Raw genomic sequence first — 24,285 nt, 5'->3', positions numbered from 1 at the left:
AATTTTAAGGTTACTAAGCATACAAAAAGCTATAAATTTCTTTCAGGATATTGCATACATTAAGAATCGCCCCCAAGATCCGCCTATGGGCTAGATATATCCATATACATACATCATTTATCAACAATAACATAAAATAAACCATAAAACATTTAAAATACAATAATAATATTGATATTAGATCAATTTTTGCAATCCGGAGCATGATTCTCGCAGGTTTCATCGTATTTATCAAGTAACAATGATTTTATAGACTCTTCGAATTGCGTCAAGGAGCAGGGAGCATCACAATTGGGTATGGTTAGCTCCTTGGGGAACTTATCTTCGCTGTTATAGTAGTAAACCAACTGGAAAAGAAAAGCATTTAATTAGTTTAACACCCCTAAAGTATGCAATGCTTTTTACATTTACCTTGACTTCAAAATCAGCATTACTAAACGATTTGCTGTGATGAAGCTCAAAGACTAAAGCAGATGCATATTCTGGCAATTTGGCGGTTTGATCTAATATGCCCAAAGAGTTCATGACATTGACCAGGGTAACATCATGGCCAGCATATAGAAATATTTTGCGATCTGGATTTAGGTTTCTCTTTCGCTTGTTTTGCATCTTATTTAGAATTTCGGTTAAAAAAGCACCGCCCTTAATGCGTTTCATTAGATTCGTTTCGGTGAAGAGCACATAACTACGTTCGGCCAATGGACGTATCTCCTCCGGATATATATTCTCTGTCCAATCGGGCAATACCAAACTGGCCTCCTCTTCAGTTTTCAGTGTGCCATAAAGCAGTTCCACATCGAGAACATTAGAGATATTCTATGAATTGAAAAAGTAGTCAACAGTTACAGTTTCTTTCTGCCAAGTGGACCTAATTAACTTACCTTGCCTGTATTTTTGGTAAGCAATTTGAAGAGTTCCTTGTTCTCTTCGTTGAGTTTTTGCAAATCCGTTGGTGGAAATTTATACAATTTTTGCAGTATATTATCATACTTGAGACAGGGTTTCTTCTGGGCCAGTAACTAGTAAAGCAATTTGACCAATTAAATGATATCTTCTCGTTTGGCTTAGATAACAAAATATTTGTTTTGTATGTAGAAACTTACAATGTCATCATTGCGAGCCAGAGTATTGACAGCCACCGGCTGCCAGGGTATGGGCAACACATTGTTATTCTCCAGCGGTGGCATAAAACCTGCCAAAACGCTTTGTGCGCTCATCTAGAAACATATACATATATATATACAACCGCCAACTGATTAAGGCCTACCGGGATCGGATTATACATATATCACTAGATAACTTGACGCACCACACAGCGCTCTGCAGCGGAACTAAGTACATGCACCTGTTGCTGTGTGTATATACTATTCGATGGCAATAGACGATAGTAGCGCATGCGTAGATTCCGGCCCAGATTATAAGCTTGCAAGCTGCCCTTCTGCAATGAAGGAAATGAAATTACATTAACTTGGCCAATTTGCCTGATTACTTACCGGTGTTAGGGCTCCAATGCCACCCTGCCAGTCATGAGCCGCATGAGGATCGTGTGGATAGAAATCACTTGGATTCTTGGCGCCATGGCGAAACAGCTGTGTGAAAAGAGAGAATATAAACATTATTGATTGACTCTCTCTCTCTGTCTCTCTTTTATTGTCTCTCTCACAATGGATATCATGCGTAGATTTCGTAAGCCTTGTTCGTCATTGCTGTCTCCAAATACAAAATAAGCCATCATTACAAAGCACAGGGCACTTCCCAAGATGATGACGGATATTTTGGTGCCCCGTCGTGATTTACAGTCTAAGGGCGGCATTTTGCTGGTTTGCTGCAGTTGATCTGACTAGTGCTTGGCGAAAAGCAATCAAATTTTTTGCAGACTAAAAATAGTTTTTGTTTATTTTATGTCAAGTGAGTGCTCCTCCACACGTTACACACAACAAACACAAGAGACGTCCGACACTAGCAAAGGCCACGCAACAACTGAGCGCCAACAACTGGCCCCAAATGTGGTCAGTCCACAGAAACAGAGAGAATGAGATATACAAAGAGAGAGAGTATCAGTGGGGAAACACTACAAAGCGAGAGTAACTAGAGAGCATTAGCGTCGATAAGCATGTGTTGGACTAATAATCAAATTAGCTGCTCGAAAATAAGTCTACCCTAAAAGGTTCGACTCGGAAATACCCTTTGCAACGAGGACAACGACAACTAAGGACACAGAAGATATCTTTCCTAGTGATTAACATCATGGATTAAGCGGGAATGACCACAAGACCAGGTTTACTTTTCAAGAATTTTGAATCACTTAAATTAGAATTGAAAATTCATTAGAATACACTGCAGAGAGTAAGAAATTCAATACGTTTTGGATTATATATTATAAATCTATAGCCAGTAGTGGATCAGGTTCATAATTTAGGTGGTTTGGGTGGTGAAAAATGGATCAAAACTTTCTTCATTTTCAACCCTGAGAATTCACCATTGTCTATGATATACATAGTTCGATCCTGTATATAGTGAACGCCCACAGAAACTTTGTGACTTTTCAAAAGAACATTCCAGTTTCGGTTTTCGAAAATAAAAGGATTTCAAACGGTTGCAGATTCGGTTTCAGTTCTTGCCTTATATAAGGCATAATGTAGCCATTTGGCAAGTAACTATCTAAAATACTAATCTAAGATATTTGTCCTATTGAATGCTGGCAAATGTTACATCAAATAGAAAAAAAATGCTTATTACGTTTGAATATTTATCAAATATATATTTTTAATCTTTTTTTTTTTTATCTGGTGAGTCACTTTCAAGTTGCAACAAAATTGAAAAACGAACAATTTGTACAATTCGTTACAAAAGTACATACATGAGTGGTTATGTACGGGCAAGTCATAGTTAGCACCATGTGAAATTCTTATTGTTGTTGCTATTGGATCATCATGTCAATGGATTATCATGTCTCCTGGTCTTCAACGGGATAATGAAAATGTCAACTGGAATGAAATTTGATCAAAACTAAACGAAACAATGTTCAGGATATTGAAATTGGGCTTAATCTAGAACTTCGTCGGATGGTTCACTGGATGGCTCCTCGACCAGATAACCCTGTTCAGCCTGATAGATGCGTTTGCGTTTGCCTTGGGTCTTTGGCTTGCTCTGATTCTTGTCCAGTGTTTCTGTTGTAATTTCAGGGCTTATACGATGGATTAGATTAGGATGAAAAGACTGCTGCTCCTGATAATTGTCCATATCGTCATCCTCTACTTGATTATCCTCATCATCCACAGTGAGATTCAATCTCTGAGCAGTCGCCTGGACTATTTGATTATATTGCAAATGCAGCCCTATTGCCTCTTCCCTTAGATGAACATCCTCTTCCTGTACCACATAAACTGCTCGCTGAGGGCAAGGCAATTCATTGAAATAGGAAATTATTCCATAAGGACTTGGACTTCGCAAATATGTGATTGTATTGACGACTGGCAAATACGAGGACATCATAAAATCGTCATCCTCCATATAAGCATTGAATGTTTGCGTGTTTAAGGCCACAGGATATTGCAACCTTCCAGGCATAAGATATTCATTATACTCAAGATATCCATTAGTATGTCCAGGCTCCGACATGGTGACTAATGCCCACCCCTCACTGATAGACCCTTGTTCGCTCTTGTCCTTGAGGTCAGACAGCCGCTGCAGTTGCCTCCTCAATCGATGCCCCAACTTGATTGATAACAGTCACACTCAGACGCAAAAAATAGATATGCACCTCGCATTGACGCATCAAAAAGAACTGAAGGAATACCTCATAGATCATGGGAACCGGCATAAGAATCAATTCTAAAATGGGCTGCCTTTTTTTTTGCGTTTTCTATTTTCTGCTTTTTTTTTTTTTTTTTTTGTCTAGAGATGATTTTTAATTTTCCAGAAACTGTGAGACGTGACAAATTTTGAATTTCATACAAATTGAATTTTGAACTGTGTAAACTTAATGATTTTTGCCTCAGTAGCAATTCGAAATTTGTTGCACTCAGCTCAGAGACTTACAGATTAGAAAGGCAAAGATTACTTTATATATGGGATTTAATTAAGTACGATTTCCTAGTTCTAGGCTACAGTCTTCTTCAGATACTTAAACATAATAAGCGTAAATGTATACTAGGTTTGCCTGGATGATCTTAACAATTGCCACCAAGGACGCAGCGTTCCAAATCCTCATCCGAGTATTGTTGATCCATGCGCTGGCATTCACCGTGTCGAGAGCAGCGTTTATATATCAGATAACCACACCAGACACTTATGGGCAACAAGGCCAGACCCAGAGGCATGAGGAATAGTAAATAGAATTCACGAGGATCACTCGTGCCGCCCACCACCTCTTCGCTGTCATCGTAATTGCTCCAGTAGACATCTTCGAGTACATCCAAATAGGCCTCTCGAATCTTATGGCCACGATAACTGATGGCCACACAGGCATAGAAGCCAGCATCTCTTGGGCGTATGCCATTGAGAATGAGTTTACTTAGATAGATCTGTGGACTGACTAATTTCTCTGGCGCTGTGGACAACAACTCGTAGGTCCTTCCATTATAACGAACAATCCGAGTACTGAAATTTGATGTCGTTTGGCTATCAACAACGGGCACTGATCCCATATATGAGCGACGCCGAAACCATTTAATAGTGGGATGCTCTTCACTATGCACACGACACTGGAACACCACTCGACTGTCCTCCCGAGCTGTCTTATTGCTAGGATATGAATCCAGAAACTCTGGAGCAGCCAAAGAACTATCTGCAAATCAAAGATACATATTTGAATATGCAAATGGAACTCTTTAGAAGACTTACTTTTCACATCCAATTGATAGGTGCGCACCAATTGGACATCCACCGCTTGTCCAGCATCCCATATGTGCGGATTAATGGTGCACTTATAGAGACCAGAGTAACGTTCGGTGACATTGCGTAACCATAATTCCGGACGACACAGACTCGGTTCACAGGGCAGTGCTGTCCAGTCTTCGGCGGTTTCCAACTGGTAGCAATTGTTGTCGCTGCATTGCTGAATGGATATAATGCAGAATGTATTCATATATATCAGAGAGGCATTCACTTACCTTAAAGTACCAATGTATCTTAATGTCGGCCAATTTGCGTTCATCAACCAGACCCCGGAGATCACATTGCAATTTGACATCATAGCCGGCGCGTTGCTGTATCAGCTCCGTGTTTTCTACAAGCAAAAAGAAAATAAAGCGAAAACAAAACTGATAATTAAAACCAAAAATCAAAACTCTTGTTTACCATACTCATATATCTATGTATATGTATACATATGTACATTGACGGATAGGAATATGTGTACCTGAGTAGTAACTGTAAGTATCTCTATCTTATCAACATTTGCGACATTTTTGATAAACAAGAATCCCAAGCATATTTAAAGTGAATTGCCAAAATAGACAATTCCGACATGTGAATAGAATTTTGCCAAAGAAAACTCATGGACTAACTAACTATCAGTAGTACTTGGTCTCAACTTTCACTCACCTGTATAATCGACAAAGTAACCATCAGCTAAACATAGGCCACATATCAATGGGCCAATTAGCCATAAGCTCATTATCTTCAGTAAGCCCATTTCATATCCAACATCAGGGCATTGTTCAATGAAAAGTTTTCCCAAAGAATGTTTTAACCTGTGAATGGAGAAAATATATTAAATATACAATGTGTGACAAGTAAATAGGTTCACCCCAATTTTAATTGATAACTTCCTTTCTATTTGTAATCATAGAAAAGCCATATAAAAGCTAGAAAATAGTCATTTTTGATAAGTTAAACTGTCTAAAATTTATTATTCGCAACTTATTTTGCTAAGAGTACCTATCTAATTTGATATTTTTTTAACTTTAACAAAAAACCTTTTGAAAGAACGCTTTGAAAGTTTCAACCGTTGCTCCGAAATTACAAATTTAACTATATTTCCTAAAGGATTTACTTACACAAAACCAAAAACAAAGTGTGGACATTGCCAAAATATCTAGGTAAATATTTAGTTTTAATAGTTAATAGTTTTACTTAGTGATCAATTATCACCATATTAATAGGTTTTAATTTGAATTCAATGGCTCATATTCAATTGATTATAAAGTATCCCAAGGCCTTTTCTTAATCATCTTTTTTGGTATTAAAATATTTATCAGATCTCTTGTTAAACTGGTCGAGTCTTAAACTAATAACATCTTTCAGTCTGTAGTTTGGTTTTGATTAGTTTTGGTATTCATAACATAATATTGAACCTTAATTTGAAATCGAATTCATCTGTCAATTCTAATTATTGTCATAAAATATGATATAGGACATTCGCTTAAAAAATGTATATCAATTCCATTTCGATTCTCTCTCGAAAGTCGTGTTAACTAATGAAAAGGATCGTAAGAATAATATTGAAATAGAAAAATATGTTGGGGAAATGTCACGAAAACTAATTAATATGAATATAAAACGATTTGAGACCTAGAAATTGTTAACAGGCCTTAAGAGCAGGCAGTTTTCTATGCCAGTATCTAGTCTTATATTTGGTAAGACTGAAACCAGTTTAAAGAGTTTTCTTTAAACTCGATTTGTTGGTAGTTGAGTGACTCTTATCCTTGAGCCTTCTGAATGATTGGTTCTTGCACTTTTTCTGTGAGTTTGTGTCCATCTTTAGGATTTGAGGGTGCACTGCGACACCCTGTATTTCAACAAGTTATTTCCAATACACAAACACACACCGAAAAATATTTATTTCCATTTTATTCCATTTTACATTTTGGGCATGATTGATTTTTATTTAATTTTATAGCAAACACTTGGAGCTTCACGATTCATGGGCTTTTTGTTATTTTCAGTTTTTGTTTTTGTTGTTGTTATTTTTTTTTATTTATTTTTTTATTTATTTATATCGGCGCTGCATTTTTCACTGCCTCAGGCATATTTTTCACACATTTTATTGTGGCCCCGTCAATGAGAAGCAAAAAAAAAACCAAAATATTCTATTGTTTATTTACTTGGCCATTGAGAGCAAACGGCGGGTGCCTCGCCCACACAGAGAAAACCCAAATAATATTCAGATCCGAATCCTTGGTTCACATATAAATTATCGCAATTTGTTGTTGTTATACCATACACCCATAGGGTAAAAAGGTATATTAAAGTCGCCAAAATGTATGTAACAGGCAGAAGGAAGCTTTTCCGATCCCATAAAGTATATATATTTCTGATCAGTATCAACAGCCGAGTCGATCTAGCCATGTCCGTCCGTATGAACACCTAGATCTCGAAGACTGTAAAAGCTAGAGCCACCAAGTTTGGTATGTAAGCTCGTGTAATATGTAAATTGGTCAAGTTTATTTCAAATTTTTGACACGCCCCTTTTTACGCCCCCCTAGGGTGCTCATATGCTTTGTTGTGAATGGAATTTCTGGTGTATGGTATACCTAAGTCGGCGAAACGACTTCATTTTTCTTGTTTTCTCTCAGACATTATTGGTAATCAGAATAATAATAATGAAAAAACAGAAATGCTAACACAACGCGTCAACTGGTGGAATAAAATTTATGCAACAATAAATCATTAAACGTTGATAATGCCCATTTATCAAATGTTTATTTATTTTTCTTTTCTTTTTTTTTTTTTGGTTTTGTGGGTTTTTTTTTATTCTCTTAGCTACCGAGAAAGCTCCAGCTCTTATATGTATGTATATATTTTTTTCCAAGTTATTTGAGGATTGCAACATAAAATTTATTGATCTTATTTGGTTTCTTGACTTTCAATTGATAACGTCTAAAATGAATGATTTATATTGAAAATTATCTAAATTGTGACAAAACTATTTATAGATTTCAAATTTATATTTTAAAATATTTCGAATATAATCGATTTGCATTAATATTCTAAGAGCCATAACCGAAATGGATCATGCTTTAATCTTTTTAATTTTTAAGCGAAATTTCTTAGTGACAGTTACTTAAAGCTTCTTTTAAGTAAGAAAAAATCTATTTAATAAACCACAAAATCGATTTTTGACAATTAACAATAATAATTCTTTAAATATTTTTAATTATTTTTGATTTTTTCTCGACTTTCTGTGAATTTTTATTTCTAAAATCTTTTAATAAACATTAGAACTAGATACTTTACTCTGAAATAATGAATTTTTGACCCATTAATATGGGATTTAACTTATGACTTACTATTTAATTTAAGTATCCATTCAGCTTTAGTCATAAATGTTTTGTTGAAAATATAATTGATTAGGTTTTAAGCACTTAAAAATTGAATTTGATAAACGGAACCAAACAAAAAAAAACTTTGGCGAACGAAATTCCCATAAAACACAAATTTAAATTTGTAAACATATAGTTCACGTATGTATGTATATATCTTTGCTTTTCAATCTGATCGACATTGAAGATTCATTGACGATCAAGATTTATCACTGTTGCTCCATTTGATTGGCATAGACTCAATTGATTTATTCGATATCATTTATTAGGTAGCAAATAGACAATTTGTTTATAGGCCGGCTCCCCCGATTTGAACTAACCGCAGCCAGTGGCGAATGGCAAATGATGGTATGGTTTGATATCGTATAAAAGTGCTTCACATACACACACACACACACACACACACACACTGTGAATAGTGCTGATATGGCTAGTTTTGATTAAGTATCAGACGCCTTTGTAGGCGACTCTCGGCTCTAGTTACCTAATGCCATATGAAATTCGATTGGCATTAGCTCTAAGACTTTGCAATTTTAGCACGATCGGTCGTCTATATATATGTATATATATACACTTATTTGTAAGTATGTTGTTGGAACGTTTTCATTCTATTTAGAGTTGCTGTTTTTGTTGTTTATTTTGAATTTGTTTCGTTTCGCTTGGTAAATATTTGAGATGGTATAGCCACACATCGAACGATCTATAGATCGATCGCTTGTCCGTCTGTCTGTCTGTCTGTCCGTTTGTTTTCTGCCCCGAACGCGTCCGTACGTAGAGGTGGCTATCAAGAAACTACTGTAATACACAAATCGAACAAGTGTTACCCCTCGGAGGCGAGCAACTCGTCTGCCTCGACATGGCAGTAGTTGTCGTCGTTTGCTCTGGGAACAACTAAATAAATGTGTTTTATAAGCAGTTTTGCTTATCGCCATATCAATATCAATGCGTAAATATACAGTAGTCGATATACGGCACCGATATGAGCAACACACCTATGTACATAAACCCGAATGGCCCCCGCCCTGAGAGACCCTCCAAAGAGATTAGAGAGCTTGTTATTCTTTTTTGGTTTGGTTGGGAGCTATGTAGCTCGAAAAATCCAACAAAATACTTTTGTTTCTATCCACATGTGTCCAATCCAATCCAATTCTATTCTATCCGATTCGATCGGGCTTCCCAATTCTATCATTTATTTCTTTATAGGTACATCCATTTGCCTGCCTCATCGAGGTTTATCATATCGGCAGTTTATCAGCAGGGACTGAAGGAGAGAGCTTATCAAATACAATAAATAGAGCGGGAGCCAAGCGGCAGCTCGACGACCACGACGACGACGACGACTACAAACTCGATGGCGTCTATAGATTGCTGCCAAAAACGGCGGTCAACAACAATGGCCAACACTTTGACCAGCTCCCATTCATTGCTACAAATCCAAAATAATGCCCAATGGGCTAGTCAACAAAAGCCGAAGTCAGCTATTTTTTTTATTATCATTGCCCATTGCATTGCAGGTGAGCAATTGATAAGCTTCCAAATGGGCATATGAACTGATTAGAAGACTATTAATATAAATATATATAATACAGGGGTGGATTATCACATATGTACATACATACATATAATGTTTAATGGAATGGAAGGGGCAGCTACCAATTCTCGAAATAGATTTATGAAATTCTCTTCACCCAACAACTTTCCAAAGGGCACAATATTAGATACAATTATTAAAGTTTACATTAAGTTATTATACCACACAACGTTTTAATTGATACTCAGTGTTAAGTCCCATTCAAATCTAGTTCTTTTCCTTTTTTAAATTTTAAAAGTTATATAATAGGAAAGATTTGAGTGAATTGAGTTTGAAATTTCGTTTGCCTTCTTTATAAAAGTGGGAAGATTCCCTGAGAATATATTTATAAAGGATTCTGACTAAAGTCATTGGAAATGAGGATAATTTCTCCACCTAAACTAAGATTAAAACTATGGAACTGTTGAAATTTCGAAGATATCCTTTTTTTTCATACGAGGTGACGAATTCTAATTCATATAAAACATTTCTAATGGCGGCACAGTTCATAATTCATTCAAAATTCGAAGAGAAGAGTATAAAAATCAAGCTACATATTGGTACAGAAGACAAAAAGGGAGAAGAACAACGAGAGGGAGAGATACGAAGAGAAAGAAATTCACTTATAAAGTGTAAACAAAAAGGATTCATCCCGTGGGTGGTTGGATGGGTGGGTGGTTGGCGTTTCAGTATCATGTCCTGCTCCGGAACTTCATTCGGCTACTGATAAAGCCAGAAGAACAATAAACGATTTCTATATGTATCAAAACTTATTACTCATGTTCACCTCTATTAGAAAGGGAATTCTTTAAAAGAGTTCCTTAAATGATCCTCTTAAATTCTTATTGAAGAGGGAAAATGTTTGAAAATATACAGAATATTATGGGCTAAGAATTTAAATAATGTGAGACCTTAAATTTCTGATAATTGCAGAAAAAGTCCTTCCAAAGGCTTCCGAAAATTAACTGAATATCTAAAACGTTGAACTTTTTTATAGTAACTAATATCCTTTTTGTTAGAGTATAAAAAGAGAGAATTTCTAATCATAAAGAATTTGTAAATTTCATGCCCGAGACTTTTTGTGAACTTTTAAGTATTGAAATAACTAATTAAGTAAAAACCAAACGAATGCAGAACTAGAATCTTCTCGGAACTCATGTGTTTAAAACTTAATGATAAATTAATGCCGGATATCGGTAGCTTTAGGGAAAACTTTTCATATTTCTTCTTCTGGAATGTTCTTGGTCCATGAAAGAGACATAATTTAAATAAATAAATGAATGGTTAAGTTATTAACTTTTAATAAAGAGAAAACTACATACCTTGAACTGAGTTTCTTTGTTTCGTTCTAATCAAATTATTATTTACATTCATTTATTGTGATGTTGCTTTTAATATTTTGAATTCAATTAATAACGATTTATTGCAATGATTATAAATTTTAATTAAACGTATATTTTCAATGTAAAAACTCAATTTTAAGGGGTTTTCTTTCTTTGTTGAAAACAAACTAAACGAAATCCTCGTGAGTTGTCAAAAAAAAGTGTTGCCAAAATTCTAGAATACATATTTATTCCAATGTAGTCTCAGGGTTGCTTAAGGTCTTAATTGCATTAGGATTCAGATATGACCAGCCAGGTTTGAGTTCGAATCTTCAGCTAAACATCTACAAATGAAACATTTGAAATGTAATTAATATTCTTTTAAGTTTTTACTTTGCTTACCTTTACTTGTCCTTGGTTGGCTTCAATTCATTCAATTCTGTGGCATGTTCTGCCAACAAGTCCAACATGACTTCAATTTTCAGATTACACATATTGTTCTCCTCCTCGAGGGCACGGAATTTCTTGTTCAAACGCAGCATGTCATCCACATCGCCTTTACGTGAGGAATGCATCCAAATGCCATCGGCAAAACGCAACTCCTTGTTGCCCAAGTTCAAGGAGATGTGACGAAAGTCATCCAGATCCTCCGTAACAACAGGATGACCAATATTACAGCGATTCTGTCGTGCCGGAATGGGTTTAGATTCGAATTTCTTGTTGAACAGCGGCATCATGAGGGAAAACTAAAGTGGAAAACCAAAAAAAAAAAAAAACAAGTAAAAACTATTCCTTTTGTTGTTGTTGTCGTTGCTAGTGGCAACCACCTGAGTACCTGGTTTGGTTTGTATGCTTACCTGCAGCCAGGGCGGCAAACTGTCAACCGGTGACAGAAGCGGACAGCAGCAATCTGCCAATTGCATTAATCTCGAAATATTTCACTTGAAATGATATTATTTGAATTCCTTATATAAATTTATGTGAAGCAAAAATAGGAAATGACACAGGAGGCTAATACTTTTGAGTTTGCCAGGTACAGATTATAGACCTCATTCCTAAAACATTAACTACACACAAAACAATATACTTATTTTCCTCTCCGATTTTCCTACACTCTTCGTCGCTCCATTCGTCGTGCAGCGGTGGCATAGAAGTGGCCGTTGGTTTGGAACGTTTTCTGACGGACACGAATAACGAATTGAACAACTTTCGCGAAGAGCAATCCCAGCTACGTGCCCAGGTAAGCGCTGTTCTGGAAGAGAATCAGCGTCTGACCACTGAACTAGGAAAACTTAGGCAGTCCATGCGAACGGGGAACGTGGATGAAATGAATGAACGACTTCGTATAACCGGTTATGCCCTTAACAAGGCCATGGGTCAGGTCGATGACATGCGTAAGGACCGCTTCAATCTTGCGTCCATGCAGGAATGCTCTCAAAGGACCATTGAGAACTTGGAGCTGGAGATTAAAAACTATCGTGCCCAGTTAAATTTATCGGGCGATGATACGGTATGCCATGACCCAAACATTTTCGAGTGACTAGTTTCAAATTAACATTTTAATTTTGCCTCTTCCTTCTAGCTCAACAAAAAATACATCAGGACCGTTAAGTTGTTGGAGGAAAAGATCAGTGCCCAGCAACAGGAGCTAAAAAATCAGTCCGAGATGATCAAAGCATTGCATCAGCACAAACAAAAAAGCGGCGACCAATTAGAGAAATTGCAAGCGAAGATTAAGAAACAAGTTCACACTGCACACGTCATGGATGAGAGTCAGAACAAAATTGTGCATTTACAGAAGCAAATCAAAGAGTACGAGAAATCCTTAAAGCACACTAGAAATTTGCTTATCGAAAGCACCAAGCGAGAGTCAACGGCTATGTGTAAGGTCCAGGATGCCATCCAACTGAGTGAGGCGGCAATGCAGGCAAAGGAGAGCGCTGAGAAGCGCGCCGAAGGCTTTAAAGAAGAAGCCACTCAATTGGCCACCAATATTGGCTGTATTATGGATGAAGCCGCCAAACGTGTCGACACTGAAGTGGAACAGCTGAAAGACAAACTGAAGGAAAAGGATAAATCTTTGGCCGCCCTGCGAGAGAAAGTAAGAAGAATTAAGCTCGAAAATTTCCATAAAAACAAATTCATTTCTACTTAAATACTGTTGCATAGTTCCACAAGGATATCAAAGAACACAAGGATGTTGTGAAAATGCTGGAAACGCGTAACACTCGCCTGGAAATGAAATATAAAGAGGCCTTGCAACAAAATGAGAAACTTGCCGCCGAAGTGGAAATCAGTTGCAAGCGTCTAAATAAACTAGAACGTTGTGCCACCAGCGAGGAAGTTATTCAGGAAAAGATGTAAGTACCTCAGTATATAGAAATCTGTAAGGAAATTCAATTTGCCAAGTATAAGTCATGCATTTAACTAAATTGTGTGATAACAATTTGATTGAAACTCCAAAAATTACATAAAAAGTAATAGCAACTATTCTTAAACTTAAGTATTTAGGTATTAACAACTAAGGATAATTGAATATTCAACATTATGTGATAATTTTGAACAATTTCCACTTTTGTGATAAATCAAACTTTTCCTTTCACTTTCTTTTAGCAAAAAGGATTATGATAGTCGTATTAAGAAATATTTGGAAGCTCACAAAGATATAAAATTAAAATATAAAGCTGCCATAAAAGATCTCACACAAAAGTTTGAAGATTTAATCTATCGTCTCAAATTGGAAAATTCTGAATTGTTGGCCGAAAATCAAACGCTCAAAAGTGGAGCTGTCGGGGACTGTCATAGGCAGCCGCAACATCAGTCACAATAAGTCACATTTTTGCCATAGTTTGTAAGCTTTCGTTGTGTATATTTTAACATATATATATATGTGTGTGTATATATGTATGTATATTTTGTAAAATACATCTGGTATTAAGAGGCACCCACGGCAATAGCATTGCGGCCCGGAAATAAACTGGGAAACCAATAGCTAGGCTCATCATCATTTTGCCTATCAATCCAGCAGAGACCCTCACCAACAACTTTGTCCAGGGATTGTTTGGCGCGGTAGTCGGTCCAACTAAAGATTAAAATGTATTTTAGATTAAGTCAAGAATATGTATAATTCAAGTCACTTGCCCTAAATCGTTGATAAGTTGAGATTGTGTAACGCAGCCTTGTTCTGTATTTGATGCAGCATTTAAAATATTCGTCTCCTCCATGCTCAATTCTCCAGGGATCGATTGCACTATGTACTTGCCCTTTCCCAGTTTGTGGACAACAAAACTATTAAGAAAAGTTCGAATTCGATTAGAATTTAAAAAGATCTTATTGTGCTACGCTTTTACCCATTTCCAAAGATCGAGAGTTTTTTGGCTGCCATCAAAATGTCTTCTTTGGTAATCTCCTGATGCACTTGACTCTGACCACGGGCGGCTATTAAACGTCGACGCAGCTCTCCCAATTCCATAAGGCCACCTGTTTTGTGATTCGCCGCCAGGCACACTTCCACCACCTGAACACCCAGCTCGTAGTAGAAATCACCCATGCCGAGTACACTCCAGAAACCCTTGCCGGTGGCCAGTGGATCAACGCCAATTGCGGCACACATTTCCTGGAATTGTTTACGAAACTGCGAATTCTTTTTTATATCCTCTTTGTGTTTCATGGCGAATTCTTCCAGCTTGCCACGAAACACCTCCATTTGTTTTGTCATTTGTTCCAGTTGAGATTCCTGCAAATCGGTTCCCTTGTCCTTGTATTTCTCGGCAGCCAATTTCTGCTGCTGAATGGCTCCTAAGCCCACACGGCGTCGCATTTTAAATATCAATTTTTTCAGTAACAACAAAAAACTTAAGAGTAAAAACAGTGAATCAGCTGTTGTTTGTTTTGGTTTCTGTTATCGATAAAAATATCGATGTAATATCGATTAAACGACCATTACTCTCACCCTAAGGACAATCACTGGCACCCTTAGGACTATCACTCGCACCCTTAGGACTTTTACTCTCACCCTTAGGACTATTACACGCACCCTTAGCACTCAATGGCGCGAACAAACTTTAATTTGAATAAACTATTTAAATTGCTGAACTAGAATAACTTGCTAATAAACTGAGATAAAAGTCGTTATGGAAACCAAAGAGAACATAAAGTTTACTTATATATGCAGCTCTTATGTAATGTTTTTATTGTCAAAACTATTGGATTTACTTTCAGTTTTCCAACCAAAGAACCCGCAGTACTTTTAGTTGAAATACTTATATTAGCCCAACCGCCCCCATAGATCAATCAAAAGCGCTACAAATTCGAATTTGGGTGCGGGAAATAAAATAATATAAAACAGTTCGCTTGTAATGTGATGAAAAACCATGACAATACGATCATTCTGTCAAAGAGCCCGCATAATTGAGTGTGTCATCAGCTGCTAATGTTGGGCAAGGACACTAAATGTCATTATGGATGGATTTCTGTTTGTTTATAATGCCAGCGGAAATCGAAAACTGGCGTTGATTTCTCTTTTGCTGCGGTCTGCATGTGAATTGCCCTCACAAAATTCGCAGAGAGATAGCGTTTCTGTTAGGTTTTTTTTCAGTTTATTATTATTATTAATTATACAATCGCCGAGTGCCGCAAATTGAAACTCGAGCCTCATAATGAATGATATATACTCAGAGGCGACTGGATTGGGTAGCACTTAACACCACTTAACGGTAGAAAAATCGAACGATTAGCAAGAGAACATAAAACAAAACGACCAACAACAAAAAAAAAAAAATATTTATAGGCCTAAGGCCCTCTCGAATTGTGCGGATCATCATTATGCCCAGTAGTCGGCCAACTCACAGAAGTTTGTTAGCCAGAAAGAAAGCTGAAAATAATGAAATGGCCTCCCCTCCCCTCCCCACCCTCCCTCCACAAGGCACATGGGGCCAAGATGTGTCTGTGGTAATTAGGCCAAATGTCAATCAATTGCACAATATTTTCCATCAATTGAAATGCATTAGATATATCTATATATGGATACAGTGAAATTATTCTAGAGTGAACTTTTCAACCAAAATTAAGTCATCGTAACTTAATCAATGACTAAACTGAAGAATTTTTGTGATTCATCAGATATTAGAGAATATATTGACCATGGTTTGTTGAACTCAGTTTTAACTTTTCGGTTTAGTCTTAACGTCTTAAAATAACGAGTAAAGTTCATGGGTAACTAATATTTAAGTATTGCTACTAGAATTACACAAAGGCCATTAATATTTTAGCAATTTTCCTTCAAGCGTGTTTAACTTTAATCAAATCATTCGTCATAGTCAGACCATAAAAATGGCATAATATTGAAAATTTAGTATCGCCAATCTCCCTCTCTCTCTCTCTCTCTCTGTGTCTCTCTGTTTCTCAGCAATTGGAAAATGTGAAAATGTGTAATAAATTTGCTATATAAATAGAAATTATAGACTTATAGGTCCATACACATACATACATATATCTGGATTTATATAAACAATTGTGGCTGTTACCCTTGTGTTTGGTATTTGACTCTTTTATTAACTGTAACTGACACACTTGGTAACAACAAAGAAAGAGGAACGTAAAATAAACAATGTCTGATGAATTGTTAGTTTTTTTTTTCCCTTAAATTCCCTGGAGTTTTAAATGACTGTGTGGACAAGATAAGATTACGCATCTATTGATAATTTAATGTCATAATCATCCTTTGTCTTTTTTTTGATGTCCCACAGAAACCCAAGTGGCCATAATAGAAATTGTTGCCACATTTACATTTTTATTTGTTTATTTTTTGTATAAATATTTCCAAAATAAGTCAAAACTTGCATTTTAACCGGCTTGAGGTCAATCTTTTAAAAGAAGATCTTATATATTTCGAAATTAGGTGAAATCAGCAAAGTTTAATTTGAAAATCATAAATAATCTTAAATAACTTTGATAATCTGTAATTTTGTCAATTTTTGTTTGATTTCTCAAAATTCATAAGTCAGTTTTGTCTTTTAGTTTGAAAGTTTGAAACATAAAACATAAATTTGTAGAAATCGTGTTAATGCTAAATTAAAAGAAATCGAGATATACTTTTTTAAATCAGTTCAGAAATCGTCGTAATACACTCTGACAAAAAGCTCATTCAACAAAAGTTTGTCTTTAAAAATTCAAAAAATTCTAACAAAAAATTTACCATATTTTCGAGAACTGTTTTTGATCATCATGTTCTTACTTTAACTTTAGAAGTTGATCTTAGAGATAGATTTACAATATGACCTCATAAATTTAGATTCAAAAGGCTGTTTAACAAAAAGGCGTGGCTTTAATATTAGTTAACTGAATGTTGAGATTGTTTTCCTTCGTTTTCCAAAATTGTTGCTAAGCGTAATCCCTTTTCTTCATACATATATCCTAGCTACTATTTTTATCTCTCTAGTCTCAAAAAGTGCAGAGATTATTAAGTCTTGATGCTTATATTTTCTAAGATTTTAATTATTTTTTGTATTTTTTTATTGCATTAATGCAAACATTTGGTATTTTTCTGCATCTGTTTGCATTAAATGTGCCATTATTTAGACAGGAAGTCAGCCGAAGCTGCAGTCACAGATATAGCCACACACACACACACTCATTTGCATTTGTATCTGCATCTGCAGTTGCAGTTGCATGTTGCAAGTTGCCCTCATTGGGCTGAGGCACTCCCAGTTCTCGCATGCAAATGCAAAACTGACGTTGGGCGTGTGACAAAATAAACAAAATTTATAAGGAAAAACGAGGGAAAAACAAACTGAAAACTCAAAATAGCAGCAGTTAAAAATAAACAATATAAAAAAGAAGGAAAAAGGCAACGCGCATGCCGCTGATTGCAGAGAGATGGATGGATGGATGAAGGGCTCCCATTCCATATAAGGGATGGGATCTTTCGATCTTCAAGAGATTGCGTGGCTGGAAATGTTTGCTTAGGCCTTTTTTTTTTTTGGGCATTTGGCGTTTATGTATATTTCTGTCAGTTAGAGGGCAAAATATTTGGGCAGCTGGACACGCGTGTGGACCACAAAAACACATCGCGTGCCTTTTCAAAAGTAATGTAATATTCCATAAATAGTATCTACATTTTACTTAGGCTAGAATTAAACATGTCAGTCTGAATCTGCCAGACTCAAATGACTGACCATCTGACCGGCTGTCGGCTTAGCACACCAGACCAGACCGAGACCGAGATGGAGATCTGCTAGTGAAGATACATCAACTCTCTGTCTTACAAGCGTACCACATTCGCATTCAGTTCAGTACTGACCACCTCTTCCCTCTGTTGGTAAGTCTCATTTGATTTTTCATGCACCGCATATCGCGTTACATTAATAGACGACCTCCCTTTACATTTTCACATTTCCATGGCCACTCCCTAGATGGAGGGAAACTCAACCAGAGAACTGCATTTAACCACCACCAAGTGAGCGGGAAGAGGTCACCACACCCAAGCACTCAGTCATAACTCATTCCAACTGAGCTGAACGAACGAACGAAAAAAAAAACTTGAAACGAAACAAAAACTCTTTTGTTAGCACATACAAAGGAAAGAAAAGAGGAAAAACTCGGAAAAACTCTATAAAAAAAATCCCAAACAATAAAAATGCGGCAATAAATGTAGAAAAAGAAACCAGTTGGGGCAATCTAAATGCCTATCAATTACAATAGAGTATAAGAATTATGCTGGTGTGTCTCCCTCTCCGTCTCTCCCTCCCTTTGTTTGGCATTTTCCAAACGAATGCCCTTTGCAGGCGACAATTGTCGCTAGTTTTCGCTAGTTTAACCAGTTTTAAAAGTGTGAAAAGTAACGGGCCAACACACAACTTACAAGTGGGTCAAGATTTTGTATCTAACATAAAGTTGCAACTGGCGTGCCGCATGCAATGGACACCAGTGAGGCAAAGAGAGAGACTGACCCACTAGAGACAAACATGCAAGACGCTCATAAAGTCGCCTTTTGATTTATGCAAGCGGCCCACTTTCTTATGAGATGGGTGGAGAGATGGCAGGAGATGGGGTTGGGGTTAGGGTGGCGATCCCAGACGAAATCTTTTCATTTCTAGTGGACAGTTGTGGTGAATTATGAGCTTCTCCTTTTTTTTTTTCTTTTGTAGCGGTCACACGATACCATTAGCCAGGTGGTGGGCCTTTGAGACCAGAGAGACCTGAGAGTTGATCCCAACACCTCTCTATGCCATATTATGCCTAATTGCTGCATGTCTCTTATCTGTGTGTAAGACAGCTTAGAACTGGACACTTTGCGAACGAACGAAGCAACGAACAAATGGATGGATGGATGGGACTGCAATCGGAGGCTCGTGAGATTTATGACGTCCCAGGCTCGGACTTGGACTCGTTCTCGTTCTCTTGGACTGCTGCTGCAATTAAGCGTCCAAGAGTCACGTAGAGTAATTGTAATAGCTATACATATACACAGATTCAGATACATATGTATCTGTATCTGCAGCTCAGTTTTGGTTTACCCAAAAAAAAAAAAAAACATGAACAAAAGATAAATGAAGGAAATTAGCACTGGTGGCAACAACAACAACAATTATCGTAATAATAATAATCAGAGTAGGGGAAAGAAGAAACGACAGCGAAAGTGGATTTCTCATAAAGTCTTTTTGGCTTTAAATTTATGACAATTTCATGGGTGAACCAATTAAGTAACTCTACTTAAACTATTTACTTATAAAGAGATTGAAATTTGAAGTGGAATCAACATAAAAATTATCCTAGAAGGCACTATCGATCTCAGTGGCCTCTCCTCGGGATAAGAATTGAAATTCTATTTCCATTTCTATTCAATTTTTTTCCCAGTCTGTGAGATTTAACCCACTTAATTTAAGAGTTCAGGTAGCTAAAATTGACTAATTTCTTCCACAAAAGTTATTAGGTAGATCCGAATAGCTCAAATAAGGCATCAAACCGAATCAAAATTACGTTCCGGTTTCGTTTTGAACTGGTGAACTGGTATCCGTTTTGGTTTGTAAATATTTGAAACGCTTCCGTTTTCAGTCCTTGATCAAATTTATGGCCACTTAGTGTTAGATAAGATAAAATGATAAATGTGTCTATGTATATTTCGATATCTGCAGGACTATTGAGATGTCCTTAACAACAAAAGTTGCCTTGACAGTCTGATCTTTCTTAGATATTACTCTTTGTAACTACCAATGTCATCAGAAAGTGTTAATCAATGAGGTCTTTGTGAATTCTGGCAATTGAACCTCTCTAAATGACTCTCTCCAATCTCAAATATCTGAATAAATTTTCCAATATCAACGAAAATGTTTCACAAAATGGTATTTGCTGATGCTTTTTTGAAAATGCATTAAGGGATTCCTTGAGTTTATGTAATGCAAGAAGCTTATTGTTGAAGATATTAACGTACTGGACTCTCAGATATGGCCAAATTCTATTGCAGTACATGAAAATACATTTATTTTGTTTCGGTTTACATAAATAATTCACAAATTTCTTTTTTAGCTTTTATTTTAATTCTTGCCTACAAATTTTGAGCTATTTATCAATAGATCTGAGACTCTCTGCCTTTTAATAAACAAACAAATGGCACACCCTTTTGTTTATAGAAAAAAAAAACAATTGCAATTCCTTGAAATTATAATGTTTATCAACAATTTAAACTAAAATTATAATTAATGGAATGGAACCAGTAAACAGAACGACTTTGATTTCCCTATTTCGACCTCACATTGAAGCAAATAAAATACAGAAGGAATTATCTCAAGTTTTATTATTATTTAGAGATTATCCATTATCCAATTTGAGCAGAAACATAAACAAACTCATAAATTATCTACAATATTTGACTCTGATAAGAATTGATTCTGTGTTTATCTTAACTTTTTTTGGGATTTGGTTAACTAAACGTTGTCAATTTGCAGATATCAAATCACAGTTTGGTAACCAAATGATTGTCTTTAGTGAGGAAAATTGAATGTTTTGACTGAAGCGATCAGGAATCAATCTTGATCGTTCTCCCAATTGGTAACTGAGAAGCCTTAAATATTGATTTCACCACAAGCCTCTTGACCCTTTTTGTTTTTGTGTTGCTTGATTTTGGTTTTGGTTTCCTTTTAGCAAGGCCATAAGAGCTGAAAAATTAAAAAGCCAAATGGGAAAAAAAGAAGACGACTCAACGAGACAACGACAATTCCAGTCTATGCTTTTTGGGGAGCAGATGTTACTTTTTGGCGGCAGTCGGCATCGGGATCGGGCTCATTGTACCAATAAAACGAGAATTTTTTTTGAGCCTTCTGCAGGAGAAAAAAGAAAAAGCAAAGCACTTGTTCCACCTTGGCTCAACAAAATGTGAACGGGCTGGGATGGATGGATTGTATCTCAAGTGCGGAAACGGGAAGAAGAGTGCCAGGATGTGTGCCTGTGTGTGCCTCTGTGTGTGTGTCAGATTCAGGTTTTGGTTTTTGGCGCAAAATTTTTGCTCAAAATTACCAGCAGGTATTTGACTGTCCGTGTGTCTGTGCTCAATGATGAGGGCAGCAGCAGCCGCAGCCGCAGAAATTGGCGCAAAATTTACAGATGCCTCAAAAAAAGAAAGAAAGAAAAAAACAAACCTAAAAGAAAGACAGAAGTAGAACAGAGAGAGAGAGCAGAGGGGCTCTGAAAGAGGAGACCTGGGGCAGGTTAAAAGATATACATATATACATCTATATATGTATACATATATGGTACATATGATGCATGTCAAAGACGAGGGCAACTGCTCCCCACGCACTATAAATAGTTCAGTGGGCTGAAAAGACCCTAAATGTATCTGCTAGATACATTGCTTATGTATCTGCATTTTAGAGTAGTGGATGCAGAAATACATATATACATAGATGACAGATTTACACACAAAGAGACAAAGACACAAGGAGAAGAGAAGAAGAGTAGGGCAAGGGAAACGTCTGCCCAGAATTCTTTAATGAGCTCATTTATTAATTAAGCAAACGTGACATCAGGCAATCCCATCCCCTGGGTGGATGGTTTCATGGATAACGCGTGCCACATTGCCATTGGTGGTAATCATTTTGGTTGTAGTACGTGGCCTATGCACTAATTTCTAATGACTCACCCAGCATGTGATGTTGGTGCATCCAGAGCAAAGCAAGCTGATTTTAGCGGAAGTCGTCCGAACAGACACACAGTCAAACAAAACGAAAGTAGCCCATCAACAGCGCCCAACACGTAGACAAAATAGAGATAAAAGATACATTCATGCATGGCACACTCAAAAGACATGGCTATTGAAATTTTATGTATACATATTGAATGAATTAAGTGGAAAAACCAATGCAACGAATTGGGTATACCTTGCACTATGTTGACATTTAGAAGTAAATCTGATGTTTTCCCATTTCACTCATTACCTAAGGGCATAGAAGGACAGATTTCCTTACTGTTCTTTTGCCTCACCTATGAAACTATCTCTAGGCTTATAACTAGGCTAATTCAAAGTGTTTTTTTTTGTGAAATTTAGCCAATTAATAGTATTTTGATTATAGATTACAGTATACCAAATTTTAAAGACAAAGCTTTAGAGAGGGACGTGGCATATTGAGCTTAAGCCGGCTACAACTCAGTTCAAATTCTAGATATTCTTATAGACTAAGTTGGATAAAGTATATAGATATGATGCATATTGGTAACATTTCCCTCCGTTTTCCCCTACATTTCATCTCAAAAGGTGCATGGTATTAAAACCTAAAACGCAGTTCATTGAAATGACGCATTCCAATTCCATTCACTGCAACTTTCACACATTTTCAAGAGTATGTATGTGTTTTTCCCTCCACCTTTTCCCATTTTCAATCTGTTTTCAGCTTGGTCTTCTATTTTTGGCGCGAGGGTTGATTTGGATTTTGCATGTGAGACCGACCTGTACAGTGCCCTAACCCCTCCAACCAACCCTGTCCCTGCCCTTCGTCTGTCCTGCAGGTAGGTTGCTAGCAAATATCTCAAAAAATGACTAATCACTGGCCAAGACGATCAACAACAACAACAACAAAAATCAATTTCAATGCCAAAAACAGCTGCTTTATCGGGCTAACGGGCTAGGCTCAAACTGGCTGACTCAGCAATTATTGAAATTTACTTGTTACCCACATACATACATACATAGTGATTATTATTTGTTATTTTATTTCTATGTGGTTTTTCAACTCTTTTCACTTTCATTTTGTCTAAACCGTCTGTCGTTACGCCTGAATTGCCTGCCTTGAGCTGCGAAAGTGTTTTTTTGGTTTGTTTTGTTTTGCTTCGTACGTTTTTTGTATGTATTTCTATGTCATAAATTATTTATGTTTATACCTGGTTTCCAATAGGGTCAACAAAAAGTTGTTTTAGAATTGGCAAATAGTAGTAGACAGTTTATAAAATCGATCTGAGGAATTGAAATTAATTATTTTATTACTTTACCCTGATTTTAGAGATGTAGATAAAATATTTAGAGTACGGGGATCATCTTTCAATATTTTTAATTTAAAAAATCATATCCAATCCTTTTTTAAGAGCTCTGACTAGAGCCTAGACTCTAGGGATATCTCATTGTTTCTCTCTTGTAGAAATCTGCACAAAAAGTTTATGAAAGGATCTAACTTTCATACTTTTTCCCGTTTTCTTTATAATTTCACAATTTTTGGCAATGCAAAAGGATATCAAAACGCTTTTTAGATCTTAAATCCTTTTATTAGATAAATCCAGCCCTGATTTAATTTAATTTTTAGCTTTCGTTTTTGCAGTTTAAAAGAGTTTTACCAATTAAATCGTTAAATTTTGCATGACATTTAGAATTGACCTTGACTTTAAGCCAGAAAATGTTCAAAAATTGGTAGTAAGATTTAAGTGGCCACAAATATGAAAACTAATTTGATTATGCAAATTGTCATCTACAAATATAATTAACTATTTTTTAATAAATACAAATAACTTGAGTTTTGGCATAAGGGAAGTATGTTTGTATTATCAATATACAAATATATATATATATGCAGATTTCATATCAGATGTTTATTTGCGTAAATTTTACAATTGCATATTTCAAAAGTCCCCCAATTCTCTTATT

At 36.3% G+C, this 24,285-nt stretch overlaps 5 protein-coding genes and 1 long non-coding RNA gene across 7 annotated transcripts; 2 read left to right on the top strand and 4 right to left on the bottom strand.

Annotated features, from left to right (window-relative positions):
* Positions 1 to 99: 99 nt before the first annotated feature.
* Positions 100 to 1,969, bottom strand: LOC137585334 (lysosomal acid phosphatase). 2 transcript variants are annotated; one of them, XM_068301076.1, is made up of 7 exons: positions 1,664 to 1,969; positions 1,494 to 1,589; positions 1,310 to 1,438; positions 1,104 to 1,217; positions 882 to 1,019; positions 412 to 816; positions 100 to 347 (listed from the first exon to the last, which is right to left on the bottom strand). In XM_068301076.1, the coding sequence occupies exons 1-7, from the start codon at positions 1,811 to 1,813 to the stop codon at positions 183 to 185; spliced, it is 1,197 nt and encodes a 398-aa protein (XP_068157177.1). In that variant the 5' UTR covers positions 1,814 to 1,969; the 3' UTR covers positions 100 to 182. The 2 variants fall into 2 exon arrangements, with proteins under 2 accessions (XP_068157177.1, XP_068157178.1); XM_068301077.1 differs by lacking the exons at positions 1,310 to 1,438; positions 1,494 to 1,589; positions 1,664 to 1,969 and adding an exon at positions 1,268 to 1,308.
* Positions 1,970 to 4,059: 2,090 nt separating this feature from the next.
* LOC137584336 (fibroblast growth factor receptor 3) lies at positions 4,060 to 9,123 on the bottom strand. Its single transcript, XM_068299679.1, has 5 exons — positions 8,235 to 9,123; positions 5,548 to 5,696; positions 5,115 to 5,230; positions 4,846 to 5,059; positions 4,060 to 4,789 (listed from the first exon to the last, which is right to left on the bottom strand). Exons 2-5 carry the CDS (start codon positions 5,636 to 5,638, stop codon positions 4,173 to 4,175), a joined length of 1,038 nt encoding a protein of 345 aa, XP_068155780.1. The 5' UTR covers positions 5,639 to 5,696; positions 8,235 to 9,123; the 3' UTR covers positions 4,060 to 4,172.
* A 2,146-nt stretch (positions 9,124 to 11,269) lies between these two features.
* Positions 11,270 to 12,143, bottom strand: Cby (Chibby). The gene is made up of 3 exons (XM_068299682.1): positions 12,017 to 12,143; positions 11,562 to 11,905; positions 11,270 to 11,503 (listed from the first exon to the last, which is right to left on the bottom strand). Exons 1-2 carry the CDS (start codon positions 12,080 to 12,082, stop codon positions 11,564 to 11,566), a joined length of 408 nt encoding a protein of 135 aa, XP_068155783.1. The 5' UTR covers positions 12,083 to 12,143; the 3' UTR covers positions 11,270 to 11,503; positions 11,562 to 11,563.
* On the top strand, positions 12,138 to 14,103 carry LOC137584335 (uncharacterized). Its single transcript, XM_068299678.1, has 5 exons — positions 12,138 to 12,192; positions 12,300 to 12,669; positions 12,742 to 13,260; positions 13,329 to 13,519; positions 13,773 to 14,103. Exons 1-5 carry the CDS (start codon positions 12,158 to 12,160, stop codon positions 13,987 to 13,989), a joined length of 1,332 nt encoding a protein of 443 aa, XP_068155779.1. The 5' UTR covers positions 12,138 to 12,157; the 3' UTR covers positions 13,990 to 14,103.
* Positions 14,008 to 15,068, bottom strand: lsn (vacuolar-sorting protein SNF8). The gene is made up of 3 exons (XM_068299681.1): positions 14,510 to 15,068; positions 14,301 to 14,447; positions 14,008 to 14,241 (listed from the first exon to the last, which is right to left on the bottom strand). The coding sequence occupies exons 1-3, from the start codon at positions 14,977 to 14,979 to the stop codon at positions 14,094 to 14,096; spliced, it is 765 nt and encodes a 254-aa protein (XP_068155782.1). The 5' UTR covers positions 14,980 to 15,068; the 3' UTR covers positions 14,008 to 14,093.
* Positions 15,069 to 17,510: 2,442 nt separating this feature from the next.
* LOC137585437 (uncharacterized) lies at positions 17,511 to 18,822 on the top strand. The gene is made up of 3 exons (XR_011033565.1): positions 17,511 to 18,244; positions 18,320 to 18,477; positions 18,572 to 18,822. It is a non-coding gene; the product is annotated as an uncharacterized lncRNA (long non-coding RNA).
* Positions 18,823 to 24,285: the final 5,463 nt, after the last annotated feature.

The sequence above is a fragment of the Drosophila tropicalis genome, unplaced genomic scaffold (assembly GCF_018151085.1).
Source record: "Drosophila tropicalis isolate 14030-0801.00 unplaced genomic scaffold, ASM1815108v1 contig_878, whole genome shotgun sequence".
Classification (NCBI taxonomy): Eukaryota; Metazoa; Arthropoda; class Insecta; order Diptera; family Drosophilidae; genus Drosophila; species Drosophila tropicalis.
The sequence above is the reverse complement of the archived record's forward strand: the minus strand, read 5'-3'. Positions and strand labels throughout refer to the sequence as shown.